This window comes from Ovis canadensis, chromosome 12 (assembly GCF_042477335.2).
Source record: "Ovis canadensis isolate MfBH-ARS-UI-01 breed Bighorn chromosome 12, ARS-UI_OviCan_v2, whole genome shotgun sequence".
Taxonomy (NCBI): Eukaryota; Metazoa; Chordata; class Mammalia; order Artiodactyla; family Bovidae; genus Ovis; species Ovis canadensis.
Window position 1 is genome coordinate 72,055,609 of NC_091256.1, and position 21,863 is coordinate 72,077,471.

The 21,863-nt window shown below is 37.6% G+C and overlaps 1 protein-coding gene across 9 annotated transcripts in view; it reads left to right on the top strand.

Annotated features, from left to right (window-relative positions):
* CEP350 (centrosomal protein 350) overlaps window positions 1-21,863 on the top strand; it is a 156,372-nt gene that overhangs the window by 80,929 nt on the left and 53,580 nt on the right. For all 9 annotated transcript variants that reach the window (XM_069546189.1, XM_069546196.1, XM_069546193.1 and 6 more), the window contains 7 exons: window positions 351-491; window positions 3,581-3,717; window positions 4,522-4,644; window positions 7,880-8,049; window positions 15,461-15,657; window positions 16,278-16,462; window positions 16,927-17,014. In XM_069546189.1, coding sequence (XP_069402290.1) covers window positions 351-491; window positions 3,581-3,717; window positions 4,522-4,644; window positions 7,880-8,049; window positions 15,461-15,657; window positions 16,278-16,462; window positions 16,927-17,014 — 1,041 coding nt within the window. The remainder of the gene's footprint in view (window positions 1-350; window positions 492-3,580; window positions 3,718-4,521; window positions 4,645-7,879; window positions 8,050-15,460; window positions 15,658-16,277; window positions 16,463-16,926; window positions 17,015-21,863) is intronic.

Consider the following 21,863-nt stretch of genomic DNA (forward strand, 5'->3'; position numbering starts at 1 on the left):
ATTTTATGCCATTTGACTCTAATAGCCGCCTTGTGAAATTTAAGTAGTCAGGTCAAGATTTATCCTCAATTTAGAGAAATGGAAACTGAAGTACATGGTGGTTACTTGTCTACAGACACATCAACTTGTAAACAGTGGAGTTAAGACTTAAACTACAGCAGTGATTTTAAGATTCCAGATTTTAAACTCTAAATTTTGAGACGTGAAATCCAGATAGTAGTCAAAGCTTGTTCTCCCCCGCACACACACAAGGCAGTTGATCCATGAAACTGATTTACATGTTAAAACTAATTTGGATAGGATGAGATTAGACATAAAGTAAGTTATCTTTCCCCCACTTTTATTAACAGGTCCATGCGGAATCATTACAGCAGGTGGTAAAGTCACAACGGGATATGACTGAAGTCCTGCAGGAAGCAACATGTAAAATAGCCACTCAGCAAACAGAGACTGCTCGCCTGACGACAAATGCAGCACGCCAGATCTGCGAGGTAAGAGCCACTGACAGCGCTTTTCCTTTAGGTCTTTTTAGTCAGCCTGAGTACCTTTGGTTTTAGCAGTAATGGGTCTCTAACATCTAGTAAATGCATGCTTTTAATAAGTAACTTTCAGTGAGGGCCATACCCTATTGAAATGAGGCATCATTTATTGTAATTTGTTGTTAGGTGAATGATACAGAGGCAAAAGATGCAAAAGAACTCTATATTTTTTCCCCCGAGTAATCTTTTTAAAAAGATTGTATAATGTATACTAATATATATTTACAATAATGTGTGTATATATATATATATTTTTTTTTTTTACAATAATATGTATCCCTTTTAAGTATACAGTTTTATGATTTTTGACAAATACGTAGGTATAGGCATCTATGTGTATTTCTTGTTTATTTATTTATGACTGTGCTGGGTCTTTGTTACCCTGTGCGGGCTTCTCTCTAGTTGCAGTGGGCAGGAGCTACTCTATAGTTGGGTGTGTGGGCTTTTCATTGCGGTGGCTTCTCTTGTTGCTGAGCACAGGCTCCAGGTGCACAGGCCTCACTAGTTGTGGCACATGGATTCAGTAGTTGTGACTCCTGGGCTGGAGAACACAGGCTCCGTAGTTGTGGCACACAGGTTTAGTTGCTCCATGGCACGTGGGATCTTCCTGGACCAAGGATCGAACCTGTGTCTCTTGCATTGGCAGGCACATTCTTTACCACCGAGCCCCAGGGCAGTCCTGGGTATATTTCTTTATCATATCTTTCTATCCCTATAAACACCACTATAATCAAGAAATATCCAGCATTCTTAAAAGTTCCCTCATGCTACTTTGCAGTCAGTCCCCAATCTCAGTCCCAGGGAGCCCCACATCTGTTTTGTATGTAGATGTTTCGTTGTTATCCAGAGTGATATTGGTGTCTTTTTTTTTCCCCCTTAATTGTACCAAGTATAAAGCCAGAAATAGTTTTACTGCTATCTCTGTATAGGATATCATGATCTATACTATAAAGTTGCAGTTAATTTTAGCAGTTACTATTTAGGAATGTTTGTGAAATGATTCTGTTATTAAAAAGCCATGAACCTGCTATATGCTGAGTACATGGGGTTGTGCAAATAAGTATAGAGTCTCTTCTCTCAAGAAATTTTAGGTTACAATTAACAAAGATTTTTAAAACACTTCAGTTTGTCAAAGCAATGATGGAATTAACACCAAATGAATAATATATGGCAAAAAAATTACTTTGTTGACAAAGTAATGTCTCTGCTTTTTAATACACTGTCTAGCTTGGTCATAATTTTCCTTCCAAGGAGTAAAAGTCTTTTAATTTCATGGCTGCAGTCACCATCTGCAGTGATTTTAGAGCCCAGAAAAATAAATTCAACCACTGTTTCCCCATCTATTTACCATCAGGGTCTTCTCTAATGAGTTGGTTCTTCCCAACAGGTGGCTAAAATATTGGAGCTTCAGCATCAGTCCTTCCAGTGAATATTCAGGACTGATTTTCTTTAGATTGACTGATTTGATCTCCTTGCAGTCCAAGGGACTGTCAAGGGGCTTGTCCAAACCATCATTCGGAAGCATCAATACTTCAACACTCAGCCTTCTTGGTGGTTCAACTCTCACATCTGTACGTGATTGCTAAGAAAACCATAGCTTAGACTAGACAGACCTTTGTCGGCAAAATAATGTATCTGCTTTTTGATATGCTGTCTAGATTTATCATAGCTTTCCATCCAGGGAGCAAGCGTCTTTTAATTTCATAACTGCAGTCACCAACAGAAGTGATTTCAGAGCCCCTCAAAACAAAGTCTCTCACAGTTTCCATTGTTTCCCTATCTATTTGCCATGAAGTGATGAGACCAGATGCCATGATCTTAGTTTCTTGAATGTTGGGTCTTAAGCCAACTTTTTCACTGTCCTCTTTCACTTTCATCAAGAGGCTCTTTAGTTCCTCTTTACTTTCTGCCATAATAATAGTGCCATCTGCATATCTGAGGTTATTGATATTTCCCCCGGCAGTCTTGATTTCAGCTTGTGCTTCATTCATCCCAGCATTTCGCATGATATATTTTACATAAGTTAAATAAGTGGGGTGACAGTATACAGCCTTGATGTACTCCTTTCCCAATTTGGAACCAGTTTGTTGTTCCATGTCCAGCTCTAACTGTTGCTTCATGACCTGGATGTCGATTTCTCAGTGGGCAGGTCAGGTGGTTTGGTATCCCCATCTCTTTAAGGATTTTCCACAGTTTGGCTTTGGTGTAGTCAATAAAGCAGAAATAGATGTTTTTCTGAAACTCTGTCGGTTTTTGATGATCCAGTGGATGTTGGCAATTTGATCTCTGGTTCCTCTGCTTTTTCAAATTCCAGCTTGAACATCTGGAAGTTTTCAGTTCATGTACTTTTGAAGCCTAGCTTAGAGAATTATGAGCATTACTTTGCTAGTTTGTGAGATGAGTGCTGTTGGGTAGTTTGAACATTCTTTGGTATTGGCTTACTTTGGGATTGGAATGAAAACTGACGTTTTCCAGTCCTGTGGCCTCTGCTGAGTTTTCCAGATTTGCCGGTATATTGAGTGCAGCACTTTCACAGCATCATCTTTTAGGATTTGAAATTGCTCAGCAGGAATTCCATCACCTCCACTAGCTTTGTTCATAGTGATGCTTCCTAAGGGCCACTTGACTTCAGGATGTCTGGCTCTAGATGAGAGATCACACCATTGTGGTTATCTGGGTCATTAAGATCTTTTTTGTATAGTTATTCTGTGTATTCTTGCCACATTTTCTTAGTATCTTCTGCTTTTAATTTTTTTTTTGGTTTACTGTGGCCTATTTTAGACTTGAAGACTTTCTGCTTAATAATTCATAGATTGTTATAGTTAGGTGAAACCTTAGAAATCCTGTGGTCTACCTCTGTTTATTTTATAAAGACGTGAAACTTCAAGAATCTAAATGACTTGCCCACAATATGTTACCTATTATGGTAGAATTTGCTTGCTTTCAATACAGTGATCTTTCCAAGACACTCTACTGTCTCTCATTTTTTCTGCGACATTACCTTTTTGCATCTTCTTTACCTTCTGTCTGTTCATATTTAGATGGCGGAGTTGACTCGAACTCATATCTCAGATGCCATCACTGCTTCAGGAGCTCCCCTAGCAGCACTATATGATCACCAGCGGCAGCACGCTCCAGACTTTGTGAAACAACTAAGGACAAGAGCTGAAACAGATAGGTTAATATTCAGTCATTCAGCAAATATGTAATGAATATCTGTTATGTCCCAAGCTCTGTTGTGGGTACTGAAGATATAGTTATGGACATATAGTCTAGTGGGGAAGAGAGACATTAATCAAATGTTCCTTTAGGTGAGTAAGCACAAATTAAGATAAGTATTATGAAAGAAAGGAATATTTGTTTTTGAGATATACAGCAAAGGAGTTTGAATAACATGGAAGTCAGAGAAGATTTTCCTGAGGAAGTAAAGCTAATGGTGAGATCTAGTGGATGAAAAGGAATCAGTGATAAAAAGGAGGTAAGGAATAGGCAGGTCAGTGCATGCAGAGGTGGAAAAGAAAGTGAAAGAACACCAAAGAGACTGGAGGCAGAGGGCAAAAGGAGAAAGGTAAGAGGTGATGCAGGAGTCAGATCGTGGGAGAACTTGGCAGATCCTCTGGATTTTGAGTTTATTCTAGGAGCAATGAAAAGTCTCTAGAGAGTTTTTTAGGCAGTGCTGGGTGATGTCATCATGTCTGTGTATATATATTTTTCACATCAGCTCTGTCTCTAGTTCATAGATTTTTAGTCTATTCACATTCATTGTACTTGAGGTGATTTGTGTTTATTTTGCATAATAAGTAAATATTCTTTAATGTGTTATATACTTTTCTATGAACAAATACCTTTCTCAAATAGTTTGTAACCTGTATTTCATAATTTCTATTCAAGCTTTTATCTCATATTAATATTAAACAGTATTTAAAATCTTTCTCTTATTCGAGACTTTAAATGTTTTAATCAGTTTTTCTTTTCTTTGTAGGAAAAGTCAGTCCGGCTCACTTTCTCAGGGTAAAGAAGGAACCCTTGACTCTAAGCATCAGAAATTTTCCCCTTCATATGATAGTTATTCTGAGTCTTCAAGACACAAGAATCGTGATAGAAGGTGAAGAGAGTTTGATTTAGTAAAGTCTGACAAATGACTTAGACATTGCTTTTTTAAAATTCCTTTGTCTTATTTCTTTAAATGAAATAGTGTTTTCCCTTCTGTTTTGGCTTCCCTGATTTTTAGCCCGTTTATGAAATAGTTGTTCCATGTAATAGTATAGCTACCATTCCTTGACAATCTACTGTACAAGTACTGCAAGAATTGTTTTTCCTGCATTTAATCTTCACAACAACCTTCCAAGACAGATATTATAGTTATTTTATAGGTAAGGGAACTAAGGATCATGGAGATGTTAAGAAACTTACCTACAATCACATAGCTAGTAGCACATCAAAAAATTGAACCATGATGTATCTGACGAGAGTACGCTGCTTTGCTGATATCCATATTTTTTGACATTACTGTATGTATAATTTTTATCATTATGAAAGAAGATTGAATACTTTGTCATTGATACTTGATACTTGGTAACATCTATAATTTTCAGTTATGGATCTGTCCTTGGATTAAAAAGTTTTAGAGGCTACTTTCCATCATTCCTAGAGATAGGATACCTATGTTATCAAAGTATACTAAAACCTCAATTTAAAATATTAAGTCATGAGACTGAAAAATATGAAAATTAATGGGGGATAAGTACCAACAGTTATTAAGTACTTACTCTGTGTCTGGAACTATGTGACTTTCATTTAACCTTCACTGACACTTAATTTAGGCCATCACCTGAGTTCCTGCAGTGGTCTCCTAATAGGTTTCCCTGTCCTTTAACCTTTCCCTACTCTATTCATTAACCACATGGAAACCAGAGTGATTGTTTGAAAATTTGCAGCCAATTGGTTATTTATCTCTTTGAAACATTAGTGTTTCCTCAGAGCCGCTTAGTATAGCGTGGAAGTCCCTTTGTTATTAAGCCTTTAGTCCATCTCCAGCTCTGTCACTTGGCATTTCCCCTCTTACCATATTTTACTAGTTCTAACTACTTCATTTCTCTAAGAGCCTTGCTCTCTTTGTCTCCTATGCCATTATATGCTGTCCCTTCTTTCTAGACCCTCCGTACTCCATTCTATTTACTGTAGTTTTACTTCCCTTTTAAGAATCAGTATTAGCCCATCTGCTTTAGAGATCCCTTCTGTGTTCACCCACAGCAATCCAAGTGTAACTGTTACAGCCATTACCAGCTTCTATATTCTTACTCCTTTACTTAGTACTTGCAGACTAAACTTAGAGCTCTTTGAGGACTTCATTTTCATCACCCCTGCAATGAAACCGTATACCCATTAGCAGTCAGCTCGTATGTCCCTTCTTTCCCAGCTTCTGGCAACAACGCATCTACTCTTTGTTTTCTATGGATTTTTGTCTATTTTGGATATTTCATATGAATAGGGCCATTCAGTAGGTGGCTCTTTGGAACTGGCTTCTTTGACTTAGCATATTGTTTTCAGAGTTCATCTATCATGTATCAGTACTTTTTTCCTTTATATAGCCAGATAATCTGTTGCATGGATGTCCCACATTTATCCATCAGTTGATGGACTTTAGGATTTTTTTCTTTTTTTTTTGCCCTTGTGAATGGTGCCACTGTGTACTGATTCATTCATGTACAAATTCTTGTGTGGATATATTTCATTTCTTTTGGGTATATACTTAGGAATTGTAACTCTGTTTAACATCTTGATGATATGCCAAACTGTTTTCCAAAATAGCTGTTCCATTTTACATTTTCACCAGGAATATAAAGATTTCTCATATCCTTACTAACACTTCTTGATAGGCTAATGAAGACTGTGTCATTCCTGTATCCCTAGAGCTTAGCAATATGCCAAGTACATAGGTAGGCAGTCTACTACATGTTTATTGAGTGAATGATTGGCACATAACTGCTAAGTAGAAGAATTGAGATTAACCACATACCCTACTGATTCCAAAGCGCTTGTGGTCTCTTGCATTCTTTTACCTTATAGCTTTATTATACAATTTATCCTTTTAAAAACATTTATTAAGTCAGACAAATAATTATGTAATATTCTGATGAGTACCAGCATAGAAATCTGCACACACAGTATGAACACAGAAAAAGAAATGACCAAACCCTCCTTGAGAGTAGAGAAGGGGTCTGCAAACAGTTTGCAGAAATGCTACTTCAGCTGAGTCTTGAATTCATTAAGCACAGAGGAAAGGTAGGGCGTGTCACAAGAGGGAAATAGCTTATTCAGGGGACCTTAAAACTTGGCTCATGGTTGGCTACGTATTTATATTTAGTGAATAGATAAATTAAGGAAAGCAAAGAGAGAGGAAGGAAAATACTAAACTTTAAAACAAGTTCACTAAGCATTTGGAAACCTGAGGCTTAAAGTAAGGAGAAGGGCAGAGCTAATGATACAGACTTGAGGCTTACTCCAGATGATAGCAGTAGAAATTATAGATATGCATAAGATTGTCTAAGGAGAGTATATAGCATAAGGGAGAAAGAAACCAAAACCCTAAGAAGCACAATCATTTTAAGAAAAGATAGAAAAATTAAAAGGAAGTGAAAGAAATACAGGAAACTTGCTTGGGAGGTAGGGAGAGAAGCAGGTGGGAGTAGAGTCAGGGAATATAAGAAAGGAGAGCCCTTTTATCATTTAATTTTGTTATAATTCAAGCTTACAAAAGCATTGCAAGAATAATACAAGTTTCCCAATTATCTTTCCTCCAGATTACTCTAGTGTGTTAACATTTTACTACATTTGCTTAGCAAGCTTTTAAAGGAAGGAGATAAGAGATTCATATCACCTGATGTAGAAAAAGAAATTATCTATTGGATGTGACAGTTAGAATTTAGGTAGAGTTTACAAGAACAGTTCCAGTAGAACAGGTGGGAAATGAGGCAGGCTTCAATAAATTATGAGGTTGATGAAAAGTAAGGAAGTGAAAACAGCAAGTAGAAGCCCCCTTTCCCAGTAGATTGATTGATTTTAAAATGAAAGGCAAAAAGGGAATGAGAGCCTGAGAATAGTGATTCCCCATCATTACTATTTAAAAGTGAAACCTTCTTTTCTGCTACTCATCTTTTCTAAAATAGTTTCTCCTGAGACTTATGTCTAAGTGGCATTTTTATGTTTTATATCTTTCATTGTTTCAAATCTTGATCATAAGGCACATTTCCTTGGTCAAATAAGTTACTTTGAAATTATATCCATATTTTGTTGCCTTAATTTTTTTTCTCATTTGTTTCCATAATATGCCTACACAGGAGTAGTAGTGGTAGCAGCCGTCAAGAAAGTCCTTCAGTTCCATCTTCTAAGGAAAATGAGAAGAAACATCATGGTGAAAAGATGGAGAGTTCTATTGATGAACAGGTTCAGACCGCTGCTGATGATTCTTTTCGAAGTGATAGTGTACCATCTCTTCCTGATGAAAAAGGTAACTTTGTTTGCACATATATGTGTCATTACTTATGTGGGGAGGCTTCTAGAACCCTTTGAGATATTTGTGACTGAGCTAATTAATATAGTTAGAACATGGTGATATTACAGACAGGTTTCATGTTTGATATTAAATGTGTTCAGGTAAAACTGTTTCAAATGCACCATGCCAGTAACCTTGCTAATATTTTACATGATTGTGTGTCATGATCCTAAAGGCAGGCAAAACTAAATCTAGGAGAATGTGCATGTGAATGGAAAATATATATTCAATGCTGGAAAAAATTACTTTTCTCCTATTGTAGGTATGTAACATGGCCATAAGAAGGAAAATACATTATTAGACCTTTAAATTTTAAACAATATAGTAAGGATACAATTTCTTATAAATGATGATGCCATCAGATATATTAATTAGAATAAATTCATTACTTAACTCCTCCTGGATCATAAACTAAGCATGTACACCTGTCAAATCATGAATAGTAAATAATACAGCAAAGAAAATAAAATTTGGCAACAAGTGGCACCTTTAATACATTAAGTCAACAGATTAACAGCCTCCATTTTTAGATATACTCTTAAATAACTTCCTTAAGCAGTGTTTTTGATTGATAGTCTAAAACTCTGTTCAAAGCAGGATGGGCAAGACAGTCTTTGGAAAGTAAGAAGAAAACATTTAAATTTATTCATCCTTTAAATATATATTTTTGTAAATTTTATAGTGAGTATAAAATAGGGGTGCAGGCTAAGTCACTTCAGTTGTGTCTGACTCTTTGCATCCCTGTGGACCATACCCTGAGGGGCTTCTCTGTCCATGGGATTCTCCAGGCAAGAATACTGAAATGAGTTGCCATTTCCTCCTCCAGGGGATCTTCCCAACCCAGGGATCAAAACCAGTGTCTCTTGCATGTCTCCTGCATTGGCGGGTGGGTTCTTTACCACTGGGAAGCCCTAATATAGGGGTATAGTAGTCTATAGTTATGGCAGCCCTAGCTGATTAATACAGATGTTGGTACCTAGAAGTGAGGTGCTGCTATACTTGATAAGTGTGAAAGTGGCTTTGAAACTGGATAATGAGTAAAGGATAGAACAGTTTTGAGGTTCATGCAAAAAAAAAGCTTACATTGCCCTGCAGGATATTATTGGTAGGAATGTATATATATTAAAGGTGATTCTGATGGAGTCTGATAAAGGTGGAAATAAGGAACATCTTGGGCTTCCCTGATGACTTACTGGTAAAGAACCCACCTGCCAGTGTTGGTGGCGTGGGTTCAATTCCTGGGTCAGGAAGATCCCTTGGAGAAGGAAATGGGAACCCATACCAGTATTCTTGCCTGTGAAATCCCATGGACAGAGGATCCTGGCAGGCTACAGTCCATGGGGTCGCAAAAGAGTTGGACACCACTTAGTGATTAAACAACAACAAGGAATGTGTTATTGGAAGAAAGACAGTCTTTGGTATAACGTGGCAAAGAAGTTAATTGAATTTGTTCAAGTGTTTGTGGAAGTTCAGTTCAGTTCAGTTCAGTCACTCAGTTGTGTCCGACTCTTTGCGACCCCATGGACTGTAGCACGCCAGGCCTCCCTGTCCGTCACCAAGTCCCGGAGCCTACTCAAACTCAGGTCCATCTAGTCAGTGATGCCATCCAACCATTTCATCCTTTGTTTCCCCTTCTCTTCCTGCCTTCAATATTTCCCAGCATCAGGGTTTTTTCCCGTGAGTCAGTTCTTTGCATCAGGTGGCCAAAGTATTGGAGTTTCAGCTTCAGCATCTGTCCTTCCAGTGAATATTCAGGGATGATTTTCTTTAGGATTGACAGGTTTGATCTCCTTACAGTCCAAGGGACTCTCAAGAGTTTTCTCCAACACCATAGTTTAAAAGCAGCAATTCTTCGGTGCTCAGCTTTCTTTTTGTCCAGCTCTCACATCCATAAATGACTACCCAAAGAACCATAACATTGACTAGACAGACCTTTGTTGGTAAAGTAATGTCTCTGCTTTTCAGTATGCTTCCTAGGTTTTTCACAGCTTTTCTTCCAAGGAGTAAGTGTCTTTTAATTTCATGGCTGCAGTCACCATCTGCAGTGATTTTGGAGCCCAGAAAAATAAAGTCTGACACTGTTTCCACTGTTTCCCCATCTATTTGCTATGAAGTGATGGGACCAGATGCCATGGTCTTCGTTTTCTGTATGTTGAGCTTTAAGCCAACTTTTTCCCTCTCCTCTTTCACTTTCATCAAGAGGCTTTTTAGTTCCTCTTCACTTTCTGCCATAAGGGTGGTGTCATCTGCATATCTGAGGTTATTGATATTTCTCCCAGCAATCTTGATTCCAGCTTGTGCTTCTTCCAGTCCAGCATTTCTCATGATGTACTCTGCATAGAAGTTAAATAAGCAGGGTGACAATATATAGCCTTGACGTACTCCTTTCCTGAATTGGAACCAGTCTGTTGTTCCATGTCCAGTTCTAACTGTTGCTTCCTGACCTCTATACAGATTTCTCAAGAGGCAGGTCAGGTGGTCTGGTATTCCCATCTCTTTAAGGATTTTCCACAGTTTGTTGTGATCCACACAGTTGAAGGCTTTGGCATAGTCAGTAAAGCAGATGTTTTTCTGAAACTCTGTTGGTTTTTTGATGATCCAGCGGATGTTGGCAATTTGATCTCTGGTTCCTCTGCCTTTTCTAAATCCAGCATGAACACCTGGAAGTTCATGGTTCACGTACTGTTGAAGCCTGGCTTGGAGAATTTTGAGCATGACTTTGCTGGTGTGTGAGATGAGTACAATTCTGTGGTAGTTTGAACATTGTTTGGCATTGGCTTACTTTGGGATTGGAATGAAAATTGACCTTTTCCAGTCCTGTGGCCACTGCTGAGTTTTCCAGATTTGCTGGTATATTGAGTGCAGCACTTTCACAGCATCATCTTTTAGGCTTTGAAATAGCTCCATCACCTCCACTAGCTTTGTTCATAGTGATGCTCCCTAAGGCCCACTTGACTTCACATTCCAGGTTGTCTGACTGTAGGTGAATGATCACACCATCATGGTTATCTGAGTCATGAAGATCTTTTTTGTATAGTTCTATTGTGTATTCTTGCCACCTCTTCTTAGTATTTTCTGCTTCTGTTAGGTCCATACCATCTCTGCCCTTTATTATGCCCATCTTTGCATGAAATGTTCCCGTGGAATCTCTCATTTTCTTGAAGAGATCTCTAGTCTTCTTTTTGTTGTTTTCCTCAATTTCTTTGCACTGATAGCTGAGCAAGGCTTTCTTATCTCTCCTTGCTGTTGTTTGGAACTGTGCATTCAGATGGGTATATCTTTCCTTTTCTCCTTTGTCTTTAGCTTCTCTTCTTTTCTTAGCTATTTGTAAGGCCTCATCTGACAACCATTTGCCTTTTTGCATTTCTTCTTCTTTGGATGGTCTTGATCCCTGTCTCCTGTACAGTGTCACAAACCTCTGTCCATAGCTCTTCAGATACTCTATCAGATCTAATCCCTTGAATCCATTTGTCACTTCCACTATAGAATCATAATGGATTTGAATTAGGTCATACCTGAATGGTCTATTGGTTTTACCTACTTTCTTCAATTTAAGTTTGAATTTGGCAATAAGGAGTTCATGATCTGAGCCACAGTCAGCTCATGGTCTTGTTTTTTCTGACTGTATAGAGCTCCTCCATCTTTGCCTGTGAAGAATATAATCAGTTTTCTGTATTGACCATCTGGTGATGTTCATGTGTAGAGTTTTGTCTTGTGCTGTTGGAAGAGGGTGTTTGCTATGACCAGTGCTTTCTCTTGGCAAAACTTTGTTAGCCTTTGACCTGCCTCGTTTTGTACTCCAAGGCGAAATTTGCCTGTTACTCCAGGTAGCTCTTGACTTCCTACTTTTGCATTCCAGTCCCCTATAATGAAGATGACATCTTTTTTGGGTGTTAGTTCTAGAAGGTCTTGTAGGTCTTCATAGAACCATTCAGCTTCAGCTTCTTCAGCATTACTGGTTGGGGCATAAACTTGGATTACTGTTGTATTGGATGGTTTGCCTTGGAAATGAGCAGACATCATTCTGTCATTCTTGAGACTGCATCCAAGTACTGCATTTTGGACTCTCTTGTTGACCATGATAGCTACTTCATTTCTTCTAAGGGATTCTTGCCCACAGTAGTAGATACAATGGTCATCTGAGTTAAATTCACCCATTCCAGTTCATTTTATTTCAGTGATTCCTAAAATGTCAATGTTTCACTCTTGCCATCTCCTGTTTGACCACTTCCAATTTGTCCTGATTCATGGACCTAACATTCCAGGTTCCTATGCAGTATTGCTCTTTACAGCATCGGACTTTACTTTCATCACTAGTCACATCCACAACTGGGTGGTGGTGTTGCTCTGGCTCCATTCCTTCACTCTTTCTGGAGTTATTTCTCCACTCTTCTCCAGTAGCATATTGGGCACCTACTGACCTGAGGAGTTCATCTTTCAGTGTCATACATATTTGCCTGTTCATACGGTTCATGGGGTTCTCAAGGCAAGAATGCTGAAGTGGTTTGCCATTCCCTTCTCCAGTGGACCATGTTTTGTGGAAAGTGGAAATTAAAAGTGATGACCCTGGATATTTAGCTGAGGAGATTTCTAAACAAAACATTGAAGGCCTGGCCTAGTTTTTTCTTACTGCTTATAGTAAAATGTGAAATAAGAAATAAATTGAAGGAATTATTAAGCAAAAAGGAACCAGAATTTGAAGATTTGGAAAATTCTCAGCCTGTGCATGTTGTGTAAAAAGGAGAAAGCGAGTTCCGGAGAGAACACAAAGGGCACGAGTAGACAGTTACTTCATAAAGAAATTGCCCGTGGATTTAATCAGCCACCTCAGCATGTTCAGCTGAAGCCAGGAGTACAGATGGGATTATATGAGCAGAGATACAACCGTTTTGGATTAAAGGGCAAGAGACAGGATGAAAAAGGAAAGCTTTCAGACTTCTGGGATTCTGTGGGATGAGACATTAGAGCTATCCAACAGTGGACATGCCTATAGAAGATTAAGGTGGCTAGAATTGATGGGGCAGCCAAGATCCAAAGAAATTAAAACTTTGGAAAACTAATATGAGGAAGAAAACAAGAAAAAATCTAAGTCACTTTGGTTTGGCAATGATTTCTTAAATATAACACCAAAAGTACAATCCATGAAGGAAGAAATTGACAAGATGTACTTTATTAAAATTTTTAAAACTCTGCTCTGTGAGAGAGATTATTAAGATAATGAAAAATCACAGACTGTTAAAAAATATTTGTACAAAAACACATATTGGATAATAGACTTATCTCCAGAGTACATAAAAGACTCTTAAAACTCAATAGGAAAATCAGCAACCCAGTTAAAAAATATGCAGAGATTTAAACAGATACTTCATTGAAGAAAACATACAAATGAAAATTAAAATCTCAGTGAGATGGTGTAACTTGCCTATCGGAATGACTGAAATCCAAAATAACAACAAAGTGGTGGCAAGGATCCTGGGCACCAGGAACTTGAATTCATCACTGATGAGAATGTAAAATGGCATGGTGCCTCTGGATGACATATTCACAGTATTTTATAATGACCCAGCAGTCATTGCCTAGGTATTTACCTAGTGATCTGAAAGCTTAAGTCCACACACAAGTCTATATGTTTAACGCTCATGGCATCGTTATTCACAATTTCTAAAAAACTGGAAGTAATCAATATGTCTCATGAGGGGAATGGATAAACAAACTGCTAAATCTGTGAAGTAGAATACTGTTCAACAAGGAATGATTTGATTCATGGACCAACACGAATCTATTTTAAGTGAATTTTACTGAGTGCAGTTAGCAAGCCCCCAAATCATATATACTGTATGATTCCATTTATATGACATTCTGGAAAAGGCCAAACTATAGGGGTGGAAAACAGATGACTATTTCCCAGGTATCAAGTGGAAGACAAAGTGATAGACTACAGAGAGATGCACAGAAGAGCTTTTAGTGTGAAACAGCTGTTACGTAATAAGGTATTGTGTGTTCAGCATGTACTGTCTATGTGCATTTGTCAAAACCCTAAAACTGTACATTACAAAGAGTAAGCTTTAACGTATGCAAACTAAAGACACACATACACACACACCAACCCGGATGTTGGAATGGGGGGGTCCCAGGATGGAATGCAGTCTGTGACAAATCAACCTAACTGCAGTACAAATGAATAGCGTAACCACACTGAAGGGGTGGGAGTGGAGGGAAAAGGAGCTGGCCCAGATAAGTTTGGAAAATGGTATTTTCCAGTAGGAATTGTAAGCTTAAATACAAAAGGAATAGTATAAAAACTGTATTCTAGTTGGTAAATTTGTTTTTCACAGATGGACAGTTTACAGTTGTTTTCATATTTGTTGGGGTTGAACAGATAAGTAAATGGATGTTAAATTGTGGAAATAGATTTCTCAGTGTTGGAGACAGAAACTGTAGACATACAAGAAAGGAAGACTAGAATGAATTCTGTGATACAGGATTAGAGTCAGAAACATCAGTATGGATCATGTTTGGATGGGTGGATGGATACAGGAATGTGTGTGTGTGTGTGTGTATACAGGAGTGTGTGTGTATGTGTGTGTAAATGGGTTAGTATACCTGCAGTTATTAATATTACTTGATTCTCTCCACTGAGAGTGAAAAGAGCAGCTCTGTCTACTGAGAGAGAGTGGACAAGCAACAATGTGCTAGTAGTTTTAAGGACAACCATGCCAAGATTATGGTTTCTAAATATTCTCCAATAAAAGAAACCAGAGCTCTTTGGAGAAATGACTGACTCTAGAACTATACAGGGGAAATATGAAGTGAAAGAAAGGATTGAAGGGCAGGGGGAATGTCAAAGGTGCACAGGAACCAACCTAAAAGAGCTGTTATGTTTTTAATTAAGCATGGGATTGAGGAATTTCTAAAAATTTTTTCATTTGCATTTCTTTGACTTCTAGTCATGTTAATCTTTTTTAAAAAACTTAATTTTGGCCAGTAATATTTCCTTTGTGAAGCATCATATCATGGCAATTTTTCATTTTTCTGTAGGGGTATTTATTGTTCAGTTTCTCAGTTGTGTCCAACTCTGTGACCCCATCCACTGGTTTTCTCATTGATTTATAAGAGCTCTTTATATATGAAGTACATTACACATTTGCCATATTTCTTGTACTAGTATTTTTAGGTATTTTAGGTTTTTTTCTGTTTCTTGTTTGTAAAGTGAGTGAATTTTGCTTATTATTCCATGCCTATTAGTAACTAGTGTTCAGTTCTTTAATTTGTTGGATGGTCCTGTAAAGATGCAACAGGGTCTACTAATTGAATATCTACTAAAACTTTTGTAATGATAATGTCCACTTGCTCCATATTCTTTTAGATTCAACTTCTGTTGCAACAGAATATTCCCTGAAATTTGATGAATCCATGACAGAAGATGAAATAGAAGAAAAATCATTTCGATCTTTACTACCTTCTGAGAGTCATCGCAGATTTAACATGGAAAAGAAAAGAGGCCATCATGATGACTCTGATGAAGAAACTTCTCCAGAAAAGACTACATTGTCCTCTGCCAAGGTGTGTTTCAGTTTATTCATGGAGATACTTCATATATAGCTGTGGATATGCTCTCTCAAAGGTATGAAGTATCATTTTGTATTTGAACTCAGTTGTCAGCTACCAGAATATTTTTCCTAAGGTACCAATTTTGGGGTTTGTTTTGGCAGAGGGGGGAGTATAGAATTTAGCTTTTCTTTCCTTATAAAGTAGCTTGCAAACATATTCCTTGAAATAATACATAAGACCTTTGAGGATGTGAGCCAAAGTTAAGTCTTGAGCTTTTTCATTCACTTCAGTCTTATAACACTTTATTCCATTTAAAAAATTGCATTTATATAATACTTCTTATTAAATTTTAAGCCTTTTGGATAACAGGGACAAATTCTTACCATCTTTACATCCCCTTGGACAGTGCCTGACTTACTCTAGTTATTTGTTAAAATTTTATTGGGTGAATAAATTAGCAGTTGAGTGTTACTTTCTCTCTCATGTGCCTTTTTTTTTGAAGAATGTTCTTTAACATGGTTGGCAGCCTTTCTATATACATATTTTTATAAGTGCATACCTCTTTTAATGAAGTTAATTAAGTTCCAAAAGCTATAGACAGTGATCAAGATGACTTAAACTCTCTGACTCAGGAGCTAAGCATGCCATTCTCAGGAGGACAAGACAGCTTTTCTAAATTTACTATGGAGATGGTTCGACAGTATATGAAAGAAGAGGAAATGAGAGCAGCTCACCAGTCTTCACTCCTGCGTCTCCGTGAAAAGGCCTTGAAGGAGAAAACTAAAGCTGAACTAGCCTGGTTAGAGCATCAGAAAAAGTAAGTTCTTTCAATGAACGTAATTTCGACTGTTCAGTTTCTCCTTTCATGAAATGCTTTGTTTTTAAAGATGTTTTTGTTTCCTCATTTAATTTGATCAACCCTGTTTCTCAGGCTAGAAGTATAGCAGTCATTGTTGAATCATGTTGCTTTCAAGACCTCCTACTCATAAATTCTCTTTGCATTTCTCTCATCACTTAACTGACTCTTACATTGTTATTTTATGCTTAATTACTTTATTGTGTTATAGATTCTCAAAGCTATTCTGTCTTTAAAGGACATAGTCTAAGATTTGCTTATATCAAATATCCAATAAAATATTGGTTGGGATAGGAATTGCTGGATGAAGCAGCTGTTTTCTACATTTGAAAATGTTAAATGGTTTAAAAACTTTAAGGGGTTGAGAATTCTTGATATTAGAATAGGAATTTAAACTAATTTTGTCTCAATGGGAATGATTGCAGACATCTACGAGATAAAGGTGAAGATGATAAAATGCCCCCACTCCGGAAGAAACAGCGTGGTTTGCTCTTAAGGTTGCAGCAAGAAAAGGTATGTTAGGAAAAACAAAGGGGACAATTTAGATTGTGAAATCTATTATTTTGCCTAATCTTTTTTTCTTATTACCTCATTGAAGGAGATTTAGTTGATATTAACCACTCTTTATGCGTACTGCTATAATTGCAAGAGTTGCTTGATTGCCCGTTTTATTTCTTCTAAATTAGGATTGTACTTCACTGCTAACAGAATACCGTATTAAGTCAAACCTTCTGCTTTCATTTGCTGTGTAAAATATTGTACAATTGTGTTTTGGTATGTGTATTTTAAAAATTATAATATTTGTGAGTCTAGTTGGCTTAACTTTTTAGTCATTGTTTCCCTAAATAGACTTTTAAGTTACATGAATTACAAATTGACAAATATTTAGGCTTAGTGGACCTAGCAAGACCTGGGATTTGAATCCTGGAGAGGCAGTGTAGTGTCATGGTTAAGAATTCAGGCTCTAGATTCAGATTGTCTGTTGTTGTTTAGTCACTGAGTCGTGTCCAACTCTTTGCGGGCCCCTGGACTGGAGCGCACCAGACTCCTCTGTCCACTGGATTTCCCAGGTAAAAATATTGGAATGGATTGCCGTTTCCTTCTCCAGGGGATCTTCCCGACCCAGGGATTGACCCATATTGACAGACAGATTCTTTACCACTAAGCCTTCAGGGAAGCCCTAAATTCAGATTGCCTAGATTAAAATCCCAGATCTACCAGTTATTAGTTTTATAATCTTGAAAAGTTACTTATCTGTGCCTCAGTTTCATTTTCTGTAAACTGTTCATAATAGTAATAACATACTTTGTTGTTGAGAGGAATAAATGAGTAATATATATAATAAATTTAGAACCGACCTTGGCACAAAGGTAAATGCTCAGTAAATGTTAGTTGTTATTACTTGAATTCCAGCTTTGCCAGCTGCAAATGTGTAATCATGGTCAAGTTTAAGTAACTCTCTGAGACTTAGTCTCCTCGTCTTGTTGAAGTGAGATTATACTTCATACGGTGGTTGTGAGGATTAAATGAGGTAACATATATAAAATGTGTTTCACATTGCCTGGTAAATATTTAATAAATTCTGCTGCTGCTAAGTTGCTTCAGTCGTGTCCGACTCTGTGCGACCCCATAGACGGCAGCCCACCAGGCTCTGCCGTCCTTGGGATTCGCCAGGCAAGAACACTGGAGTGGGTTAAAACCCATTAAAAAAATATTTTCTTTCTGCTAGTCTTGGATTGGGTGAAATTATACATTAATTGATTTAGAAACTTGGGCCTAAGCTAGTAGGTGGTTTGTGGAGCTCTGGGAATCCCTTAGACCTTTTTCATGGGACAAGGAGATCAAAACTATTTTCATGAGGACAGTGAGATGTGAATTTGCCGTTTTTATGTATTGATATTTGCACTAAATGGTGCAACAGCAATGGTGGGTAAAACTGCTGAGGCCTTATTTAGCACAAATCAAGGCAGTGGCACCAAACTACTAGTAGTCTTTCATCTTCCGTACACTTGCAGCAAAAAAAAGCTAATTTCACTAAAGAATGTCTTGATTAAGTCTAGTAAAATTATTTTTATTATGTTGGCATTTGAATACTTGTTTTCATATTCTGCGTGACAGGAATGGGAAGCCTACAATGCATGTATCCTGGATATTTCGGGAAGGTGATTAACTCATGGGAAAGCATTTGTACAGTTGTTTCAGCTGCAGGCTGAGCTAGCCACATTTTTTTGTGGAATACTGTTCTTACCTGAAAGAGTTATCCAGAGACAAACTATGTTTATTCAGAATAGGGTATTTGACAGTCATTTTCTCAAAAATGAACAAAGTGTGCTTGAACTTCAAAGAAGACAATTGACAGTATTTGTTGCCAGTGGTAAAAACTTCTATCTACCACCTAAAACTAAAGAATTTTTCTTATAAGATCATACTGATAATAATTGTGATTTTCTTGGTATTGTATAATGAAATATGTGAACATTTGGAAGATCTTCATAACTGAGTGAACTAGACATTTTCCAAATAATCAGTGCATGGTTTGTTTTTTTTTTAATCAAGCCATGGTGGAGGATGGGATAGGATAAATTAGGAATATGGGATTAACAGATACAAACTACTATGCATAAAATAGATAAGCAACATGGAATTACTATATGGCATAGGGAGCTATATTCAATATCTTATGATAATCTATAATGGAAAATAATCTGAAGAAAATATGTGTTACTGAATCACTTGCTGTACACTGAGACTAATACAATATTATAAATCAACCATCAGTTCAGTTCAGTTCGGTTGCTCAGTTGTGTACAACTCTTTGCGACCCCATGAATTGCAGCACACCAGGCCTCCCTGTCCATCACCAACTCCCGGAGTTCACTCAGATTAACGTCCATCAAGTCCGTGATGCCATCCAGCCATCCTCTGTTGTCCCCTTCTCCTCCTGCCCCCAATCCCTCCCAGCATCAGAGTCTTTTCCAATGAGTCAGCTCTTCACATGAGGTGGCAAAAGTACTGGAGTTTCAGCTTTAGCATCATTCCTTCCAAAGAACACCCAGGACTGATCTCCTTTAGAATGGACTGGTTGGATCTCCTTGCAGTCCAAGGGACTCTCAAGAGTCTTCTCCAACACCACAGTTCAAAAGCATCAGTTCTTTGGCACTCAGCCTTCTTCACAGTCCAACTCTCACATCCATACATGACCACAGGAAAAACCATAGCCTTGACTAGACAGATCTTAGTCGGCAAAGTAATGTCTCTGCTTTTGAATATGCTATCTAGGTTGGTCATAACTTTTCTTCCAAGGAGTAAGCGTCTTTTAATTTCATGGTTGCAGTCACCATCTGCAGTGATTTTGGAGCCCCAAAACTAAAGTCTGACACTGTTTCCACTGTTTCCCCATCTATTTGCCATGAAGTGATGGGACCAGATGCCATGATCTTCATTTTCTGAATGTTGAGCTTTAAGCCAACTTTTTCACTCTCCTCTTTCACTTTCATCAAGAGGCTCTTTAGTTCCTCTTCACTTTCTGCCATAAGGGTGGTGTCATCTGCATATCTGAGGTTATTGGTATTTCTCCCAGCAATCTTGATTCCAGCTTGTGTTTCTTCCAGTCCAGCGTTTCTCATGATGTACTCTGCATATAACTTAAATAAGCAGGGTGACAATATACAGCCTTGACGCACTCCTTTTCCTATTTGGAACCAGTGTGTTGTTCCATGTCCAGTTCTAACTGTTGCTTCCTGACCTGCATACAGATTTCTCAAGAGGCAGGTCAGGTGGTCTGGTATTCCCATCTCTTTCAGAATTTTCAGTTTATTGTGATCACAGTTTATTGTGATCCACACAGTCAAAGGCTTTGGCATAGTCAGTAAAGCAGAAAGAGATGTTTTTCTGGAACTCTCTTGCTTTTTCCATGATCCAGTGGATGTTGCAATTTGATCTCTGGTTCCTCTGCCTTTTCTAAAACCAGCTTGAACATCAGGAAGTTCATGGTTCACGTATTGTTGAAGCCTGGCTTGGAGAATTTTGAGCATTACTTTAATAGCGTGTGTTGAAGCCTGGCTTAGAGAATTTTGAGCATTACTTTACTAGCATATGAGATGAGTGCAATTGTGCGGTAGTGTGAGCATTCTTTGGGATTGGAATGAAAACTGACCTTTTCCAGTCCTGTGGCCACTGGTAAGTTTTTCAAATTTGCTGGCTTATTGAGTGCAGCACTTTCACAGCATCATCTTTCAGGATTTGAAACAGCTCAACTGGAATTCCATCACCTCCACTAGCTTTGTTCATAGTGATGCTTTCTAAGGCCCACTTGACTTCACATTCCAGGATGTGTGGCTCTAGGTGAGTGATCCCACCATCGTGATTATCCGGGTCGTGAAGATCTTTTTTGTACAGTTCTTCTGTGTATTCTTGCCACCTCTTCTTAATATCTTCTGCTTCTGTTAGGTCCATACCATTTCTGTCCTTTATCGAGCCCATCTTTGCATGAAATGTTCCCTTGGTATCTCTAATTTTCTTGACTGCTAGGTCCATACCATTTCTGTCCTTTATCGAGCCCATCTTTGCATGAAATGTTCCCTTGGTATCTCTAATTTTCTTGAAGAGATCTCTAGTATTTCCCATTCTGTTGTTTTCCTCTCTTTCTTTGGATTGATCGCTGAAGAAGGCTTTCTTGTCTCTTCTCTACTTCTACCTAAAAAAAATTTTTTAACCCCAATACTCAAGTCAGAACAAAAAAATCAAGCCAGACAATAAAGATTTGCAAACATCTAAATACTACTCTTTTCACTAATTTTGTTTGTTTTAGAAAATAGAATTATTTTCTTAAAAATGTACACAATGCCATTGTATACACATGAAAGTGAAAAGACAAATAATGTCTTAGTATTATGAAGATAGTTTGAGAGTCTCCAGAAAGGATCTCAGGAACCCCTATCAACCATGGACTGTACTTTGAGAACTGTGCTTGAGAGGAATTTTATACATGCACCCAAGGAGACAAAAAAGTGAAAGGCTGTTGATTTTAGTATTATTTGTAATAGTAGACAGCAACCTCATCGAACCATAGGGGTAACAGATCCATGAAATATATATACTCCAATGTAATTTTATGCAGAATTTAGGGACAAATCAACATGGAGACATATAAAAGCAACATTTAGTAAATAAAGCAAGATTGAAAATATGTATGTATGATATTATTTATAAAATATTGTAAAACATTATACAAACCAAACAGTATATTTATTTTTGCAGGTAACTACAAATATTTGTAGAAGAATTTTAAAAAGCTGTATACCATGGAAGTGTATATACCATGTTAGTGGTTACCTTTAGGGAGTGAGGTGGGGGTTTGCAA